Raw genomic sequence first — 18,594 nt, forward strand, 5'->3', positions numbered from 1 at the left:
ACCTTACGTTGGGTTAACCATGTCAGACATAAAAAAACCTAAGAAAAAGAATTCAGTCTGTTTTTGACTACCTACAATGTGTTGAATAAAAGAAGTTAATCCAAGACTACAAATAATTTTAGAAAGAGGAAATGGCTCCTAGATTAAAGGATACATTGTTATGAGATAAAGTCGAATTTCCCATCAAATTTTTGATGGGAAATTCGACTTTATCTCATAACAATTTAAGAAACTCCCTGACTTTAAACGCTACCGACCCAGTGACAATTAGGGCGATTGCAAGTAATGCCGCTGACCACAAGCATAACATTAACCGAGTTTCTCAGTTCGAGCGTAATCTGACTTCTCGCGAATTGCTGAAGGATTGACGACTATCCCACCTCCCCGTGGCAATACTCTCCGTGCCTGCCTATTTCGCGCTCTCCTCTCACCTCTCCTGTAAAGAATTTGGGCGTTGGGGGGAATGACTTATTATATTAGAACAAGTTGGCAAAGCATTGGGCGTTGTGGGTCTGCTCTCATAGCTCGTCTGAGCAATTTTTCCTTAGAATTCGAACCAATTGCCAAGATCATTGTCGTTTTTAGAGCGGTCAGGTCCTAGTTGTTCAAAGAGCGGGTAAGTCGCCGTCCAGCTGACAAAATGCATTACAACTTCTACACTTCATCCGCTGGTTGGCGAATCATCCGCTGGATAGAGTTATCCGCTCTTTGAACAATCGGGGCCTGGACAATTAAAAATCAGGGCTATGTTACCTGTGGAGTCTCACTGAGATCTACAGATGACGCTTTCAAGAGCGGGCCGTGGCACATCCAACCCCATGGAGGTAAATGTTTGTCTATCTTCTCACCATGGCAGATAAATATATTCAATTTGAACACGATAAATTTTATTGGACTTTCGTCAGTTAACAATGCAACCTGACAGATGACTGTCTCGGTTTTCTAATGTCAAGGTTCGCTAAGGAAAATAACAAAACAATAAACATGTGCAAGTTAAGAATACGCAGTACAAAGCAAGCTACGTGTAACACCAAAATCATTACATAATATCATTTTGCCACTTTTCTTTGGCCAAAACATTTGTAAACTCTGCGCGGAATTCTGCATAAGTATCAAAAGTGGAAGGCAATTCAAGAACGCAACCACATGTGTGAGCGATTGGGCGCCTTCCCAATCCCTCTAGTTTTGTAAAATCAACATTAATACATGAAACACATATGGCATCTGCTCCAGTTGGTTGTGAGATCTCTAATCCTCTTATGAAGCGTTTCAAGTAATCTAACGACGAGCGCTCTGCATTAGTGCCCGGTAAAGCACAAAGCATGCCAAGTACTTTCTTTGTAGTTGGCTCTAACGACTGGTAAACACTACATACTCCCTCTAGAGTTGATAATTTACCCTCTGCCAGCGACCCTCTAAAAATGTAATGGCAGCAATCAGCCACATATTGTGCCTATCGAATGATTTTTTTATGAGCTACTTCTAGTATCAGACTCTTAATGTTCTCTTTGTTTGGAAGACTTCTGCATCCAAAGCGTCCAGCAGTTCAAGAAGGGCTTCATCATCTTTGTCGTCACTATCCCATTCCTCCACGGGTCTACCCAATACCTCGCACACAACTTGTTCTTCACTTTTGGAAATGTACTGTTTGAATGAGTGAAGGAGAATGTCATCAGAAACTGCCTTTTCACCAAGCATAGTACTGATCACAAATGCTTTGCTTAGCATCACTGGAATATACCCCAGATCTTCGTAATCTTTGACGATAATGCGTACCGTGGTAGTCCAGGTGTCGCTCTGAAAGTCGTGCCTTATGGAAGGAACCCTCCCCCTTTCTCCGAGCGTACAGGAAACATAGAATTCTCGCCAAAAACTTGACAGGGCGTCTCGGTAAATTCCTTTCAAGTCTTCCCTCCTTCGTCTTTCCCGTGTCCGTCTACCATAATGACCTTCAGTTCGCAAGTCATAATATCGCCATCAAGGAATTCTGTTACAAGGTCTTGAAGGACAAGCGATCGCTTCACCCTTAAAGTTCTGGTGATAAAGTTAAAGAACTTAGGTATCACTAAATCTGAGACGTTCATCGTTTATCTTCTATAACAAGGATCAACAGACATGGTACACGAAATAAGTTTACAAAGAAAAATTAAGAAACGAGAAAACCCATTGATAACAGGTTATTCTAAAAAAAAAAAAATTCAATGAAAAATTGCATATTCTGTTTATTGGGAATTGGACGAGTCAGATGCATTTAATTTAACAAGCACTATCCAAGGACTATCCCCCCTTCCCAAAACAGAATAGGGTTAACCTTTAAGAATATTCACTGGTAGTAAAGAATGATACACCTTTCTGCTGAATAACCTAATTTCCCTATGATTGTGGTAGTGCTTTATGGTATACTAAGTAAAAGCATAAGATTTTAAAAATTGAATTTGTACCTCAGCCTTTTAGTGACATCAGCTGCTCTACTTCCACTGCTGCTATCACCACTGCTTCCGCCGTTGTTTTCGTTACTAGCACTTCCGCCACTGCTTTCGCCGTTGCTTCCGCTGCCACTACTTCCACCACTGCTCCCGCCGTTGCTTCCACTGCCACTACTTCCACCACTGCTCCCGCCGTTGCTTCTGGTGCCACTACTTCTGCCACTGCCTCCGCCACTGCTTCTGCCGTTGCTTTCGTTACCACCACTTCCGCCACTACTTTCGCCATTGCTTCCCCTGCCACTACTTCCACCACTGCTCCCGCCGTTGCCACTGCTTCCACCACTGCTTCCGCCATGGCCTCCGCTGCCGCTTCCACTGCTGTCTCTGCTGCCACTTCCCCTGCTTTCTCTGTCGTCGGTCATTTTTTGTTCATTTTCCCTGCCAATATTTCCAAAGAGCACTTGGCTCTGGACAGAAAGAAATAAACTGCTTTGTTTAAAAAGAAAATTGTTGTCCTGTGATGGGATAATGAGCCACAAAAATTTTGCCCATTTTATGGCGACAGACAACCAGACACATTCGCATATGTTCTTAGTCCCTCTAATCTTAACTGTGACTGACATTCCTAATTTGAATGTCTAAACAGACTCCATACCTGTGAAACGTTTTGTTTATATTGTAATTTTTGTAATTATTTTCATCACCTATTGAAAATTAGGTTGTAACGTCGTTGAATGCTTTTAAGAAATGTTCTGTCACAAATGTTTCGTCAAACTTTTTGAATGGGAAATGAATTTCCAAGGAAACGCAAATTTATAACTAAGTATATAGATATCTAGATATATAGATTAGAATGCATACGCATCACTGACAGCTTAATTTTTGGGCTTTATTTAGCCTGTTGCCTTGCCAATAATGGCAGGTAATGTTGGCGAAAAAGGCGTCCTCCATCAGCTGTCCTCTTTCTTCCATCAGTCTGCAAAAACAAATGTTCTTTAGTTACCTTCAAGGGAATTACCCTCAGCACTTGTGTAATGATTGCTGCAGTTCAGATCTGCACAAATGTGGCAAAACAACAGGCAGTCGTGTAAAAAAAGAAAACTTGTGTGCTATGCATTTGTCAGTTTTTTGTTAAGGTTTATATCTGTATTGTAACTAAGTCTACTATACTGTCAAAACATAGCAAAAGTAACAAACCTTGGTTAGCTGTTGCTGAACGTGGGATTCTTGTTCATGTCCACCAATGACACTGAAAGATAAACATGCATGTACTTAGCAAAACAAAACAAGTTTGAGAATGGATTCAGATCTGAGTCACAAGTGTTATAAATAACATACTTAAGTAACCGTCCCCCCCCCCCCCCGTAGCTCAATTGGTTAGAGTGCTGGATTGTGTTGTGCGGGAGGTCGAGGGTTGAAGCCCCGGTCGAACCAATACTCATGGTCTTAAAATAACTGAGGAGAATTTGCTACCTTTCCATAATATAAACAAATGGATAGAGATTCTAGTCTTCTCGGATAAGGACGAATAAACCGTAGGTCCCGTCTCCTGCAGGGTTAGGGGGTAGAAGACGTTAACTTCCCACGCATGAGATTACTGTGTGGTGGATGTCCTCCCCTGGGGTGGGATGGGTGGGGTACAGTGTTGTAAAAATTGCCTGAAAAGCCCCATGGGGAAGTGGTCAATTAATGTATGTATGTATGTATGCAAGTGTAAACAACCCTTCACCCTGGTCACAAATTCTTATTACCAACTGCAATCCCAAGAAAACCAGACATCAATAATATTAAAATGGGTGGATCTCTGGAAGTCCAGCAATAGGTAGAGAGTGACAAGTTAACATAGAAAATAATAAATAATGATATGCCTCAAACCTTCACTCAGTGAGGCAAACATAAGATTGTCAAATTTCTTGTCAGTTAAGTTCACATAAGACACTGAAAATGACATAACATATTACCTCTCATCGCCATCCAGAAGTTGTTCAGGGACAGTTTCACTTATGGGATACATAAAGCAATTAGAATCATCAAGAGGCTCCCATTCATTGATTCCAAACCCAAAGAAGGTTACTTCTTCATCTTCAAGATGTGGTGTTGACATAGCCTCACTCATGTACAGTGTAGTGTTCTTTGCTTGCTTTACTGGCTGTGAAGGTAACAACATTCTTCCTGCGTAGTCTAATAGCTAGAAGTGTTCAGGAATAATACTCAAGGAGCCCATCCAGTCATAAACACAAGCCATGCAATCGCATTCACGAAAATTGCACTTCACAATACCCAGAGATACATGGCGAACTTGAATTGCTACCAATATACTTTCTTCACTCTCCTTTGGCTCCTGAGGTATCTTCAAGAGCCTGGCTTGCTGCAACTTGTTTTGTCGCTGTACATCTTGTACCTGAATCAACACAGTACAACAGTTAAGCAATCCTCCTTGTGGAAAACTATAGTTTAAGAACAAAAAGCAATGAAATACAGAATGATATGATGAACAAGCCTTTTTCCAGGCTTAGATACAATGAGTTATTTTTTACAACAAACCCATTTCTTTGTTTTAACAAACCACCTGGTTGCAAATTCAGTTAAAACATTGAAGAAATGTCACACAAAGTGAATGGAGAGTCAATGTTGTTATCGTAGCTCCTGGACAGCTATACCATGATTATTACATACTAGGTTGTCTCTGGATATGAGCAGAAGGCCACTCTGAATACTATTGTTTAACAGACCATAATTTTACCTCTTTCATCAACTTTTCCCTTTTAGTCTTGTCAGTAGCCAATGACTATTCATAGGCAGCATCTTGCTCAGAAATGATTTTCCGCCGTTCCTCTAATTTTGTCAGTGTCCGTGACTTGCGTCATCATTTAAGCCAGATTCCTTTTTCTCTAGTTTACTGGTAGATGCTGGTTTAATGTAATCTGCTGGTTTTAGAGAGGACACATCATCTAAGATGTTGATCTTTGAAGTCAAGTACAGCCTGACTCTAGACATCTCGCATTTCTCTACATAGCGCTGCAGCGTAAATGCCAAATGAACACCAGAAAGTTTTATTGTTGAAATGTCTTCGTGCTGGAAATTGGCTAGTCCAAATGTCATCAGCTGTTCAGGCCCAAAGTTACTGTTACCATCGGTGAAAAATATGGATTTGGCAATGCCAATGATGTCGTCTTTGTCTGCATTTAACTCAATTTCAACCTCTCGTGTACCACCTCCCTTGGCCATTCTCACGGAAACAAAACTCTGCTTTTCGGCATCTAAATGCAGCCATCCTAGTTGCACCTGTCGCATCTTTGGTAGAACTTTCCCATCTTTTTGCTGTTTAAGGCTTTTTTTCTGTTTGCCATTTTCCAGAACTTCATGTAACAGTGACATTTTATCAGATCTTTTCTCGTCATTTGAGGACTCTTTGGACAATTTCTGTACAAAATTTCTCAAGCTCAGAATGTCTCCTTTCTTGTCAAGTCCAAGAAGCAATAACTCATTGTCCTTTGCTTGCGTTATGGCTTCCATATCCATCTGAAAATGTGACTTGATGGTTAAATAAATTATTATTGACCGTGGTTTACTATTTGTTACTTACCTTCAATACTAATGACATTTTAATTGAAAATAATTATTTAGTATTCTAACTTTATGTATACACACCTATGGTATCCTTTAAATGTCTTCTTTCCACCTTTAAAATATTTTTATTACCATTTCATTAGGGAGACATTAATCAATTGTTTACCATTGATTACAACATTGAACAGGAATTACTGAACTTAAATGGTCAATTCTAGTACAATATTTTTATATTTCTGAAAGCATAATTTATTTTAATGTCAGAAGGAAAGCAAGCAAACAAGGTAATAATTGTGCTGGTGAGCAGGCACTATCAAGCATGCATTCATGACTTAAAAAGCCATTAATATATGATATAGGAAGAGAGTCATTCCAGTGATATATGGCCCATTCTATTTCTCTTTGTGGGCATTAATAGCATTAAATACCTAGTAAGAATATCTTATAGCCCAATGCAGAAAAGGCAAGGGATATATTCCCACCTGAAACAATTACCTAGCAGCTCAAACTAGTTTTGCTGTTGTTCCCATACCCTGCCAACGGAATTCTGGTTGCTCTACAAGCTAGAAGCATGAAAATTGTGGCCAATTTGTTATTGCGGTTACAACTATCCCTCTTATACCCACAGACAAAGCATAACCCGCCTTTTCATATTTAAAACTTTCAATAATGTCCTGTGTCACTCCTCGTGTTTGTAAGAAATTGCAAACCTGTAGAAAAATGAAGAAATCTGTAAACTATGTTTGGATTATACATAATGGAATGGAAGCCCCAAAAATTACGGTAATCATACCTGCCGGAAAAAAATCAGGCCATTGTTAAATAATAAGGGTAACTTGTAAACTGGCAATAAACTGGCACTAAAAGTGGCACTAAAAGTGGCACTAAAAGTGGCACTAAAAGTGGCACTAAAAGTGGCACTAAAAGGGGCACTAAAAGGGGCACAAAAAGTGGCATTAAAAGTGGCAGTAAAAGTGGCACTAAAAGTGATACTAAAATAAAAAAGATGCGTGTCCCTTACAGGGCTCCGTACTAAGGAGCCTTTGATTGGTAGCACTACACGCTTTACAAAGAAAGTCGCCAAATCAGCGTTAAAAGGACCGTAAACGACAAAGCGGCTACGGAAAAAAGATAAGGAGCCTTCATACGTCATATTCCTCGCTTTTACTGTCCTTTTTAATTTTTTATTAATTTTTCCTTTTTTAAACGACCCACGTTTACGCTTAAAATTCGATCTTAATCTGTTATGCACTCCCTCTAATCACACAAAGTACGTTTGGGCCGCCTGTGCTCAGACTTACCTCTAATAAAAGAATAACTCGGAGGGAGTCTCATAAAGAAGTCAAAAGAATTTGTGAATACGAAGACGAGATAGCGTTCCCTGACTCAGCAGATCGAAAGGTATATAGTTCTTCGGTCCTTCGCAAAAAAACCTTAAACTTTGATGGGCTATCGTCAGAAAGGAGCAAGTGATGGAACAGATGAAACGTGTTCTTTTGCGCAAGTTCATGGCATCTGATCTATGTAGAAGACTCTATTCGCATCGGATGTTGCTACAGGTTGCATGAAACTAGCATGGAGAATCATTGGTACTGTGTCGTTCTTACAAGTCCTTAGATGTCTCCATAACAGCTTTGGTATCAGAGCCCAAAGCATGGAGGAAGCACACATGTCTCTTCAAGATGCCGTGGACTAAGTATCGTATGTAAATGAAAGCACCACAAAGACTGTTTCTGAGGTGAAACAACGGCACAGTATAAAAGAAACCACAGCAACCAACGACTCTGAAGGAAATGTGTCTAATAAAACTCAAGTCTCAATTAAACATCTCGAAGAAGGAATACGCCGCCTTCCCAAAAGCATAGCTTTAATCAATAACGATTATCTCGAAGACATTGGATTGAGCACATTACTCACAACAGCTATGGAGAATTTTTTTGCAGTTTCTCCTCTTTAAGCATGAGACCTTCATCGCATTTAAGTATTCCCAAGACTTTGGAATAATTACCAAGGAGTCGTTGAAGAGGGTGACAAAATGGGCGACTAAGTATTTCACTCATGAAAAATTCTACTACCATGTCCCTCAGACCAGCATGGAATTTGCAAATGCCAACAGAAGAGATCAACCCCGAGACTGAAAGCGGTTTGAAAATATTTGTGGAGAAGTATCGTCCGTTGGACAAAGGACGCTTCGGGAGGAAATTAACAAGGACAAGGCAGGGGCTTTTCTACCGGCCGTCTTCACGAAGTAAGATTCCACCAAAGTGGACTTGTTGGCGGACTAGGGAGCGATTGTTGGCGATCAGCCAGTTGGTCTCACCAGCGACAAAGGAGCCGTTCAAGCTTCTTCGGATGGTAGGAATGTGACAGATGCCATGTTTGTTGACGACTACACGACGAGCTTTATACGACTTTGAATTTCTGGACCCCTACCGATTTTGCGCTATTGAATAGCGCAAAGTCAGGAGGGGTCTAATTTTTCTTCACGTAGCATCTCTGCGGGGCAAAAATTTAATGAAGGATTTTCACAAGAAAGGTGTTGAGAAGTGAGGTTCGGCACATGGCTATCTATCAACAGATTTAACTTGACACGTCAGTCTAGACAACATTATGAGGTAAGTATCGAGTGCGCTCCGTGGATCACAAAATGTAGAAAATGCATCTTCTCAGCGTAAACAAAAATTACGAGACGCCCATATTGAAGTGTGCGTCGTTTCCTTTATGTTGAGCCAAGCAGGAGCACTTTTAGTAAAGAAATCTTTGAGAAAAAGTAAGAATTATAAGTACGAACCTATGAGAGAATTATTAGCTAGTACGAACATAGTTCTCAAGGCCATTAATCAATCGATCGATGATACAGCGCGCGATAGTTGCTGTTTTTATCAGAGTAGGAAAACAGTAACTTTGACTCTTAGCAGAGCGTTTTATTTCTGGTTCCTGCTTCTACATTCAACAGTTACCTAAAGCCAGCTGAAAGATGCTACAAATTAACATGCGAGAGGGTCAATGTGGCGAAAAAAAGTTAAGTTGAAATTTTTTCACCCAGTAAAAAGGTTGAGCTATTCCTAAACTGGAAAAATATATATATTTTCTAAAACTGGCCTCTTGGCTGGATTGAGGTGCACTGCTTTCTGAAGTATTAAGGATAAGGCTTCCATCTCTTATTTTTGTAAACATTATTCGCCATAATTCCCAGACTAAAAATGTCACTAGCGACACTTAGTCCATGTTGTCCCCCTCTCAACGAGTTCTCCTTCATCGACGTGCTTCTGATTAAGGACCTCTGCCTCTGTATTTATTCGCCTGCGGCGATCTGCGATCCTAGCTTACCTCTTTTCTTTCTATCTTTTCGTCTTTGCTTTTGCTTCTTTATTCGCTCTTTGTGAATTAGCCTCTCCTGTTCGTCGCTTTCGTCTTCTTAAAGAAATCGACAACGCACAAATAACTCGAAGTCGAACGCAACGCAAAGTCGCTAAACAATCGGAAAGTGACTCCTCTTTATTCAGGTATTTCATACGTCAACTTAATTGGAGAAAAATGCTGCTTTTGTGCTCTTTTTAAAGAGCATGTTATAACTTTAGAGATCGCTAAATTGCTGTGGAAACTTGACTGCGAAAGAGAATCACTATTTAGATCTGGGTAGTGGCCTGGAAATAATGGTAAATCTCATTACCTACTGCCGGCTTGAATACACATATCCCTTGACGTAGCTTTCATATAATGAATCTCCGGTTTGAAACACACGCGTTTGAAACTCATGCCGGAATAGTTGGTTCTTCTGCTCCAAGAACGTGAATGGCTGGACGCGAAAACGGTGCTAACTAACTATGTCAGAAATCTACGTTACAAATTGCCAAATATGCGCGAAACACATGACAACAACAAGGGCGTTAGAAAAGCATTACAACCAAAAGCATCCTTGTTGTGATACTCCACAGAGTATCGTCTTTCCTAACTTGGGAAGTAAGCAGGCTCCAGTAGAGAAGCCAAAACTTTTAACTGGAATGGGCATACTTGAAATGGCTGGCAGAAATCATGGAGTGTTTAAACTCTGCACATAACCCTAGAGTTCCTGGTAAGTACTAAAAAAAACAAACTTGGATCAAACTCTTCAGACTATTCGTAATGTTCCAATTTATCTTTCTCCAAAGGGTTTTTTCTGCACAGTTCCACGTGTTATAAGAGCTTAATTATTTCGTTGGGTCTTTGATCAATTTTGCTTCAGACAGCCGCTTTTTATCAGTGTAGCAAAGCAAGCAATGTTACAAGTTCGGCTTTGCTCGAACGAAGTGCATCAGTTTCGAGGCCGGGCTATATCGACAACGGCTCACATGCTCGCGCCCAGTATTGAAAATTAGAACAAAAATGGCTAGTTATCTTGATCCTCTATTCCGCATATTTTTACAAACTATAAGTGAACTAGAACCCCGAAACCAGTTATTTGCAATGGTTGTAAGAGTAAGACTAATTTGTGGCCCTCACTATGCCTTTCCATTTCATGTACTTTTTGTTACCAGGTAACGAACAACACTGGTGTATGTTTTAAGACCAAAAGAAGATCAAATAGCATAACTCAAATGGCGACTGAGAATGCATACGCCCAGGAGTATATAACCTCAGGGTTACAAGTCGTCTTGAGGCCATCTTGAAGCACTTCAGTGAGACAAGCGTTACTTTTAGTGTTTCTTAAAAATATTTTTATCATAATATCGTGAAATTTTAATGTATTTTGTACGGTTCTGTGGACTTGACTTATACTTTAAAATTCTCTCGCAGCAAAATCATGCCACTTCACCTTTACAAATGTAAGACTTGACTTTTTTTGGTCATTTACCCAGCAAAGTAGGAACTGCTACACTTAGTGGAGATAAAGAGTGCAAACACCTGAAGCCACCCATAGGAAAGGACAAAACTCTTCGTATGTCCTTTAAGACTTACAGCCTTGATGACGTGGAGCGAGCTCTGTCCGACCAAGTTAAGGTAAAGTTGTGCTTGACAAAATCCTTCATTCGCTCCACAGAAATAACAAACGGTGTTGTTAATCTTTCGGGGCGCGCTGCCCTAGAAGCTGCAAAGAAAATGCAAAATTCCAAGAAAGCCTCTTTGCAGTTACAACTAGTCATAGATGTTGGAGAAGAAACGGAACTACTAGATAATGTGAACTCATATGGTATCCAATTTTTGAGAATTCAATAAATAGAATTATATGGGAAAAGCCCATTCTATAAAATATATTACAATGTAACTAAGAGACAAATATATATGACTCTTTTGACAACATATCTTTTCTTTTCTTGCTTGCCTGCATGTTTAAATCTTTCTCAAAGCACTAAGAAATGTCACTCCAAGGTTTCCATCACAATAATACACCACCTAGATAGAAACAATATAGGCACTGAATAACATCAAAACCATTATTATAGACATTCATAGTTACTTGTATTGTACTACATACAGTGGATAAACACATACATGTAGATGCCATCATATGAGACATTCAGTTTTTATTGTGGCTTCTTGTTAAGACTGAAATATTTAAGACAACCACTCACAGTTATGATTCAAATACATGTAGTATGAAAAATACTTTTGGCCTCATTGTAGAATAGGTAACAACAATATTCCTTTGTTTGCTTTAAGTAGTTGAATAAAGACTTAATTGATCATGTTAAGTTCATTATAATTTCCACTTTTGTGTGCAAATGAGAACCACATGAAAAAAAATTACCATACAGTCATCACTAGATAGATAAGCCAAGCTCCTTTCCTGTTTCAGGCAAGCCAAGCAGTGATCTCAACATTTATTCACTAAAAAAATATGAAAACAAAGAACCAAAATTTTTCATGTGATCTAGCTTACCCTGTTAGTGCCTGGCAATCACCTGTAAAAATCAGACTTCCACAGAGTCCCATCTTAAAATAGGTGAACCTTTTGTCTGCTCTAGAGAACTAAAGTTCCAGAATTATTGTCCTCTGGTTACAAATTAGGATATTATCAATCAAAATATAGACTTGTTTACGTGTAATTACATTACCATTTTAGTGCCTAAGAAACACCTGAGGATAAAATTCCCACAGAGTCACAGCTTGAAAAGCCGAGTTCCTCTGCTGTTTCAGGCAGGCCAAACAGGGATATCAACAGTTTTTCATGCTCGAAAAACTAAATTCAAAAATGGTTCAAGTAAAATTAATAACATTTTAGTGCCCTAGAAACACCTGAGGATAAATTTCCCACAGAGTCACAGCTTGAAAAGCCAGGTTCCTCTGCTGTTTCAGGCAGGCCAAACAGTGATACCAACAGTCTTTTACTCGACACAAATTAAATTCAATAATGGCTCATGTAGAATTAATAACACTTTAGTGCCCAAGAAACACCTGAGGATAAATTTCCCACAGAGTCACTGCTTGAAAAGCCAGGTTCCTCTGCTGTTTCAGGCAGGCCAAACAGTGATACCAACAGTCTTTTACTCGACACAAATTAAATTCAATAATGGCTCATGTGGAATTAATAACACTTTAGTGCCCAAGAAACACCTGGGGATAAATTTCCCACAGAGTCACAGCCTGAAAAGCTAGTTTCCTCCGCTGTTTCAGGCAGGCCAAATGGTGATACCAACAATCTTTTACTTACTACAAACTAATTCCTATAATTAGTTTGAAAGGGAAATTTTACCATTTTAGTGCCCAAGGAACACAGAGCTGCAGTTTGAAAAGCACAGTTCCTCTGCTGTTCCAGGCATGTCAAACACTTACCAAAGTTTCCAGTTCAAATATTTTGTTCCCAAAAAGCACCTGAAGATGTCATTTCTCACAGAGTCACAGCTTAAAAAAGCCAAGTTTCTCTGTTACTTCAGGAAGGCCAGACAGTAACTGAAATTGTAAAGGACAATTATTAACACTGACAGTGAATTATTTGAATGGTGCAAAAGTAAGTAGCTACACGTAGTGGCCCATTCCATAGAAAAGAAAAAAAACTAAAAAAGAAGCCCATTTAATGATCTGAATCATTAACTGGTCTCTGTCAACTGTTCAAGAGTTTACTTGCTCAAGTTATCTTTTGGATCAGACATAATTTCTTGATTAAGGTTTTGACTTCAAATAGTATCCACATGCATCCATCCAAAGAGGAAGGCTGTTAAGAATACAAAGGGGAATGGTATCTCAAATGCCAAAATTTGTAAAGGAAAAAAGTGGATATTCCAAGGGGTAGGTGGCTCACACCAAAAACCTTCTGAAGGGGATATGGAGATGCCTGTTTTCTAGAAACATTGACACTGCTTAGCCTCAAGTTTTGTTTGTTTAGTTTTCGTTTTTGTTTTTTTTTTGGAAAAAAATGTTCAAATTACCCTTAATGTATGACATAACAAACAGAGTTCAACACAGAGTCCATGCCCAGCTAGCACAAAATTTTCTTCATTGACTTTTTCAAGAAGCATGTATAGTCAAATGTAACTAAGAAAAAAATAAAAGTAAAATGATAATTTACAAAAATTAATCCTAATAAAATATGACCTAAACCTGAAAAGGTTAATTAAAAGTAATTTTTTATGTAAAGCATAATCCAATCTGAAATGCAACCTTTAAAGTTAGCTTTGTAATGTTTGTCATCAACAGTGAAGCCCTCTTCTTTCAGAACTTTATTCTCCTCATTTAGCCAAACAATCATTACTTCTTTGTGATAGCTAAATCAATTGGAACAATTCCAATTCTCTCCCTGCAGTACAAACAAACAGTGTTATCATTATCAGCAGCAGCATCATGCAGTACATGTATGTGCACAAAATGAAAATGGATTTAAATGTTCATCTTAGATTCAGCCATTTAGATAACCCAAAAATTTTCCTTACCTGCAAGAGGTCTTCCAGCTTGATTCATGAATAAACGAGGTCCTATCGATTTATCCAACTTCAGCAGATCTTTAAGCGGTCGCTTAATATCTGAAAAGAGACAGGCTCGACCACTGTGTCGGCTACTGTAGCAGGCGTAGATAGTGGCGTCTCCAATCCAAGCGATCCAAGCTGTCTTGAGCTGCCGCGAAAATTCGATCTTCCAGCCATTTCCGAGTCAAACTGGTGAAAATTTAATAATTCCCTCACCAACCTAAATTGATCTGAGGCAACCACTAGCTATTCAACGAGATTTTTTCGTCGTAACGCTCTTCTAATTATTCTGAAGAGGGCTGAAACATTAAGTGTCCTTCTTTGGCGACGAACCAAACCACGGTGGGTCGACTTCAGCTGTCCACCATTTCCATCGACCAGATCGCGGACGCATACTTCTGCAATGTCCTCAATCACTCCTCATGAACTCTCTTGATTTACAAAACCAGTCGCTTGGTACAGTGTACCAAATTTTGCCTGGATCGAGCGACAGTCCGAAAATTCGGCGAAGAGGATATAGCTTCGCCGCCGTATCTCGTTCGCGCCAATTTTTGTATTACGCGCGACGAAGCACTTTTTTATATATTAAGTGTAAATAGAGTCGAAAACAAACCATTTATGGATACATGATCTGGTTTTCATTTGTACAGCGCACTCAAGATATACTTAGCACCTTCATCCACCGCAAACTGTGCAGTCATGACAGATCTGTAATTTTGCTAATTCGATTTTCTTGACTACCCCAGAAATTAGAACCCATACCCAGCTGTGAATTTCAAAGTCGCTCGTCATGTCGTTGAAGTGGCAGTTTCTGAGGTGAGAACATGTGCAAACGAATATGACACGGACTCAGAAAGCGACTTTTCTGACCGAGAGGATGAAGATATTACCCTAATTACGGTTTCTAGATCCGGGCGGCCAATTCGCACCCATTTTTGATTCGATCTATTTATTTAGCTTTGCCAACCGGCATGGACACCGCAACAGCTTGCGCCAATTACTGTGGGCCCAATAAACCCACCCATCCCACCCCAGGGGAGGGCATCCATCACACAGTAATCTCGTGTGTGGGAAATTAACGTCTCCTACTCCAACCCTGTAGGAGACGGGACCTCCATTTATTCGTCCCTATCCGAGAAGACTAGAATATCTAACCATTTCTTGATGTTATAGAAAGGCAGCAAATTCTTCTCAATTATTTTAAGACCCTGAGACGGTTGGCCCGGCCGGGGCTCGAACCCTCGACCTCCCGCACAACAGTCCAGCGCTCTATCCATTGAGCTAACCGGGAGGCGGTACCATTTCTTAAGGTACGCAAACAGTAGGTATCTCTAACAACCTAATTGAAAAGAAGACAACAGAACAATCCTTTCCGATCATTTCATCGGAGCCAATTGCAATCGACGCATTGTCAAACCAAACACAAGACTATTATATTGTGCAAGAGGTCTGTTCACAATTTTGTTGTCTTTCTGACAATCTTGTCTCCAACATTTTGACCGGCTAAGTGGTTGAAAAGGCATGCTTCGATGCTGCGCACGGCAATCAAAAGTTTGTATGCAGAAGAGTTGTAACTTACTTAAACACTCTTCAAACAAAAACTGAAAGTCACTTGGAAGATACTGGAATTGTTTTATTCCAGAATTGAAAAACATAGTTCTTATTGTATCAATTTTTGACTTAATTTTAGAGTTTATGCTACGTGTGCCTTTTTAGCCAAGGATAGGGTCGGAAAGTATTACTTCAGTGACTCGCCACGTTATTCATAAACAGTCATTTAACTGACAAATGGCCTAAAATCTAACTGAGAACTGACAAATGGCAGAGATTTAAGCTGACTACTGACATTTGTACCCCCCACCCCCTCCTCATTCAGACCCTCTTTTAACGCTGTTTTGGCGACTTTCTTTGCAACACGTGTGGTGTTCCCAGTCGGGAATGTCACGTTTGGCAATTGCTGCTCCCGTCCAACAATCCCATTTTGTCCAGTCCACGAGTTGCACCTTTGAATGCTTCAAGGCTCTGTTTTTGACGTTGGTTATTGTTCATTTTGCTCCATAAACAGGGTTCCAGATATCGGATATTGTGTTTACCGTATTTTGTAGTACTTAACTCTAGGGATAGCGAAATCTTTATGCACTTATCAGCGGCCATCCCGGGGGGGTGGGGGAACCCAGAGAACCCCCGAGCATTTGCACAGCGGCGTTTACATATCCTCTCTGTCTAAAACCAAGATTGTTTAACAAAAAGCTACTAAGGCCCCTCCCCTGGCAGCAAAGAAATGTGCTCTGCTAAGCCAAACGGTGCAACATTTCAAAAGAATCTTATTGGCCATAATCAATTTTCTATTTGGTATAATTATACATATGAGTCAATTAAAATAAGCAAAGAAAGCTGTTCCACTTATTTTCTATGCAGGATGAGGTTCAGCTTACCATGTAAGTGATGGAATGGGGATGGAGAGAATATTCTTGTTTCATGGTAATGAGGAACTAGGATTCCTTGAATATTTTTTTAAATGCTTTATATAATTTACCGAAATATAATCAGAATCAAGTAAAAATACATGTATTTTTTTTCAAGTAACACAATGGAAAGACAATAATGAAAGCTCTGTTTTCCTGCTCCTGTCTTGTTTACAACACAGAAATTACAGTTTGACACACATGCAATCCCCAAAAAAGAAAAAGTATCCATGCATATTTTTAAACAGCAGAGAGCCACCTTTTTAAAAATACTATAGAAATACCTGGGTTTTAATCAGGTACATGGCATTAATTAAAGAAGATTTATTTAGCTTCGCCTAATTATCTTAGGCAGGGAGACTACTACAGCCTTAGCCAATTACAGTGGATCCGGCATCTGACAAGGTCAAACCCCCCCCTTCAGGGAAGGTTTAGATTCAACATTCTAACCATCAATTTAACATTAATTACTGCATCTTCTGAGTTCCTGTTACACAATATTATTGTACCATACTTTTTATGGTCACCTTTAAGATAATTCTCACTATACCATCTAGATATGACTACACCCTCATTTTTGAGTCTGTTCAACTTGGGATATTGATTCAGCAGCAACGTATATCTGATGGTCGTCTGCGTACATTGAGAGATTTGCATCCATTATTTGATGTGTCAAGTCATTCTGGATTACATTTCATAGCAGAGGACCAAAGGATGAGCACTGAGGACATCCTCAAAAAAAAAAAAAAAAAGACTGAAACAAAGTCGCGTGTTCTGATGAACTAAAAATGTTTAGGAGGAAATTGATTAGATTAAGTCAGTTTTTTGATGAGATACATCACTTCATTTTTACGACAAGGAATTGATCTCGTGCATGAAGAATGATGCCACGGAAATAAATTTTGGTGATGTCACAGCGGTCAGTGGTCATCAACTTTAGGTTGCCAAGTGCTTTGATGTGCTAGTCGACTAAGTTTGATGAAACTATTGGTTGTTTGGTTTTAAGTTGGAAAATATCCATAATACTTCTCATTCTTTTGTTAGATTTGATTCTTTGAATAGGTTTTTAATATATACATATTGCTGAAACTAGCTGAGAATTTCTTATTGACTACAACTAGCCTGCATACATCTACTCCCCTCCCCTGTAAGAGATTGAGAAAAGGACATCTTTGAGGTGCTGTTGTTGCTCAAGTTTGAGAATATCCCTTCCATGATTTTTATTTGACTGGATGGGCACAGCTGCACACAGGCTAATTACAAGCTTTTGGTTACTCCTCACGACTTAGTGTTGATTGGGAATTGACAAACAGGTTTGTCTTGAAATACTTCTGATAATTTTTCCCTGACATTTCTAATTTGGGAGATTAATCATCACACTTATTGTGTTCTTTGCTACCACCATCATCACACCTGCAAAAAAAAAAAACACCCTGCAAAAGTTCTTTGTTCCATAACTCAGACAGTTTCTGGATATAAGAAATCAAGTTTAGAAGACAGTTGATTTAATTTAAATTATAATAATTATTTTACTTTACAGTACTTTTGTTAATTAAAATTTGTTTTCTACTAGTACCAAAATGGTAATGTTACTTTCTGAATCAGGGAACTAAATAAACAGAGGTATTCTGTTGGCTCAGTACATTTTATGTTGCAGGTGGCATTAATTTAGTAAAGAAAGAAAAGAAAAAGCGAAAGGAAAGAAATAAAATGAAATTATTAGAGAGGGAAAAGTAGCATAAGAAGAAGACATGCTACAAATTATCTATAATTGTGAGGGGAAACAAATGCTTGTGGGAAAAGTAAAATAATTGTTGCTCAAAAAAACAATAACAAAGGTGGAAAGTGAAAACTTAATTTATCATTAAAATGGACATTTTGTACTTAAAACATACCTCGGTTTATTCTTCCGATTTTTGAGGCCAATTCTTGTACTTTGGGGGCTTCAATCCTACACATGTTACAGCAGTGTGTCCCAGGTTTCTTTGTAGAATTGTTTTAGCCAACTTGAGACAACATTCGGTAATGACGAGTGGGGATAGTATGGCTGTGCTACTCACACGAGTACCCATGTCTTATCTTCTTCTCGACGGATCCGACCAAAATGCCGATTTATATGGTTCAAGCCACTGCTTTACAAACCTGGTAAAGCAGTCCCCGGATCGCCGCCTCAGACATTCAAAAACCGTCTCATTTTTAGTCAAAATGCATAAGCTCTTTATAAAAAAAACTTAGTTGCCACGGAACCGTCAG

At 39.2% G+C, this 18,594-nt stretch overlaps 2 protein-coding genes and 1 long non-coding RNA gene across 5 annotated transcripts; all 3 read right to left on the bottom strand.

The window, feature by feature from the left end:
- Positions 1-865: 865 nt before the first annotated feature.
- On the bottom strand, positions 866-3,049 carry LOC148734759 (uncharacterized). The gene is made up of 2 exons (XM_088753431.1): positions 2,442-3,049; positions 866-2,034 (listed from the first exon to the last, which is right to left on the bottom strand). Exons 1-2 carry the CDS (start codon positions 3,047-3,049, stop codon positions 1,902-1,904), a joined length of 741 nt encoding a protein of 246 aa, XP_088609557.1. The 3' UTR covers positions 866-1,901.
- A 236-nt stretch (positions 3,050-3,285) lies between these two features.
- Positions 3,286-15,233, bottom strand: LOC148734760 (uncharacterized). Of its 3 annotated transcripts, none has more exons than XR_015998769.1 (5): positions 13,575-15,233; positions 12,750-12,866; positions 11,725-11,804; positions 5,170-11,369; positions 4,591-4,827 (listed from the first exon to the last, which is right to left on the bottom strand). XR_015998769.1 is itself a non-coding variant. In XM_088753432.1 (4 exons), the coding sequence occupies exons 2-4, from the start codon at positions 4,591-4,593 to the stop codon at positions 3,316-3,318; spliced, it is 345 nt and encodes a 114-aa protein (XP_088609558.1). In that variant the 5' UTR covers positions 4,594-4,827; positions 5,170-11,716; the 3' UTR covers positions 3,286-3,315. The 3 variants fall into 3 exon arrangements, 1 of the variants encoding a protein (XP_088609558.1); XR_015998768.1 differs by having other exon boundaries at positions 12,670-12,866; XM_088753432.1 differs by lacking the exons at positions 11,725-11,804; positions 12,750-12,866; positions 13,575-15,233 and adding exons at positions 3,286-3,402; positions 3,624-3,675 and having other exon boundaries at positions 4,388-4,827; positions 5,170-11,716.
- A 1,195-nt stretch (positions 15,234-16,428) lies between these two features.
- On the bottom strand, positions 16,429-18,375 carry LOC148734761 (uncharacterized). Its single transcript, XR_015998235.1, has 2 exons — positions 18,237-18,375; positions 16,429-17,754 (listed from the first exon to the last, which is right to left on the bottom strand). It is a non-coding gene; the product is annotated as an uncharacterized LOC148734761 (long non-coding RNA).
- Between the last annotated feature and the right edge of the window lie 219 nt (positions 18,376-18,594).

The sequence above is a fragment of the Stylophora pistillata genome, chromosome 3, assembly GCF_964205215.1.
Source record: "Stylophora pistillata chromosome 3, jaStyPist1.2, whole genome shotgun sequence".
In the NCBI taxonomy this organism is placed as follows: domain Eukaryota; kingdom Metazoa; phylum Cnidaria; class Anthozoa; order Scleractinia; family Pocilloporidae; genus Stylophora; species Stylophora pistillata.

Excerpts from the sequence above, each read along its gene's own strand:
- LOC148734759 (XM_088753431.1), bottom strand. The coding sequence starts at position 3,049 with ATGTCAGTCACAGTTAAGATTAGAGGGACTAAGAACATATGCGAATGT. Across the intron at positions 2,035-2,441 it reads GATGTCACTAAAAGGCTGAG|AACTTTAAGGGTGAAGCGAT; the intron begins GTACAAATTCAA and ends CTTTATCACCAG.
- LOC148734760 (XM_088753432.1), bottom strand. The coding sequence starts at position 4,593 with ATGTTGTTACCTTCACAGCCAGTAAAGCAAGCAAAGAACACTACACTG. Across the intron at positions 3,676-4,387 it reads CTTCTGGATGGCGATGAGAG|TGTCATTGGTGGACATGAAC; the intron begins GTAATATGTTAT and ends TTTATCTTTCAG. Across the intron at positions 3,403-3,623 it reads TTCAGCAACAGCTAACCAAG|ACTGATGGAAGAAAGAGGAC; the intron begins GTTTGTTACTTT and ends TTGTTTTTGCAG.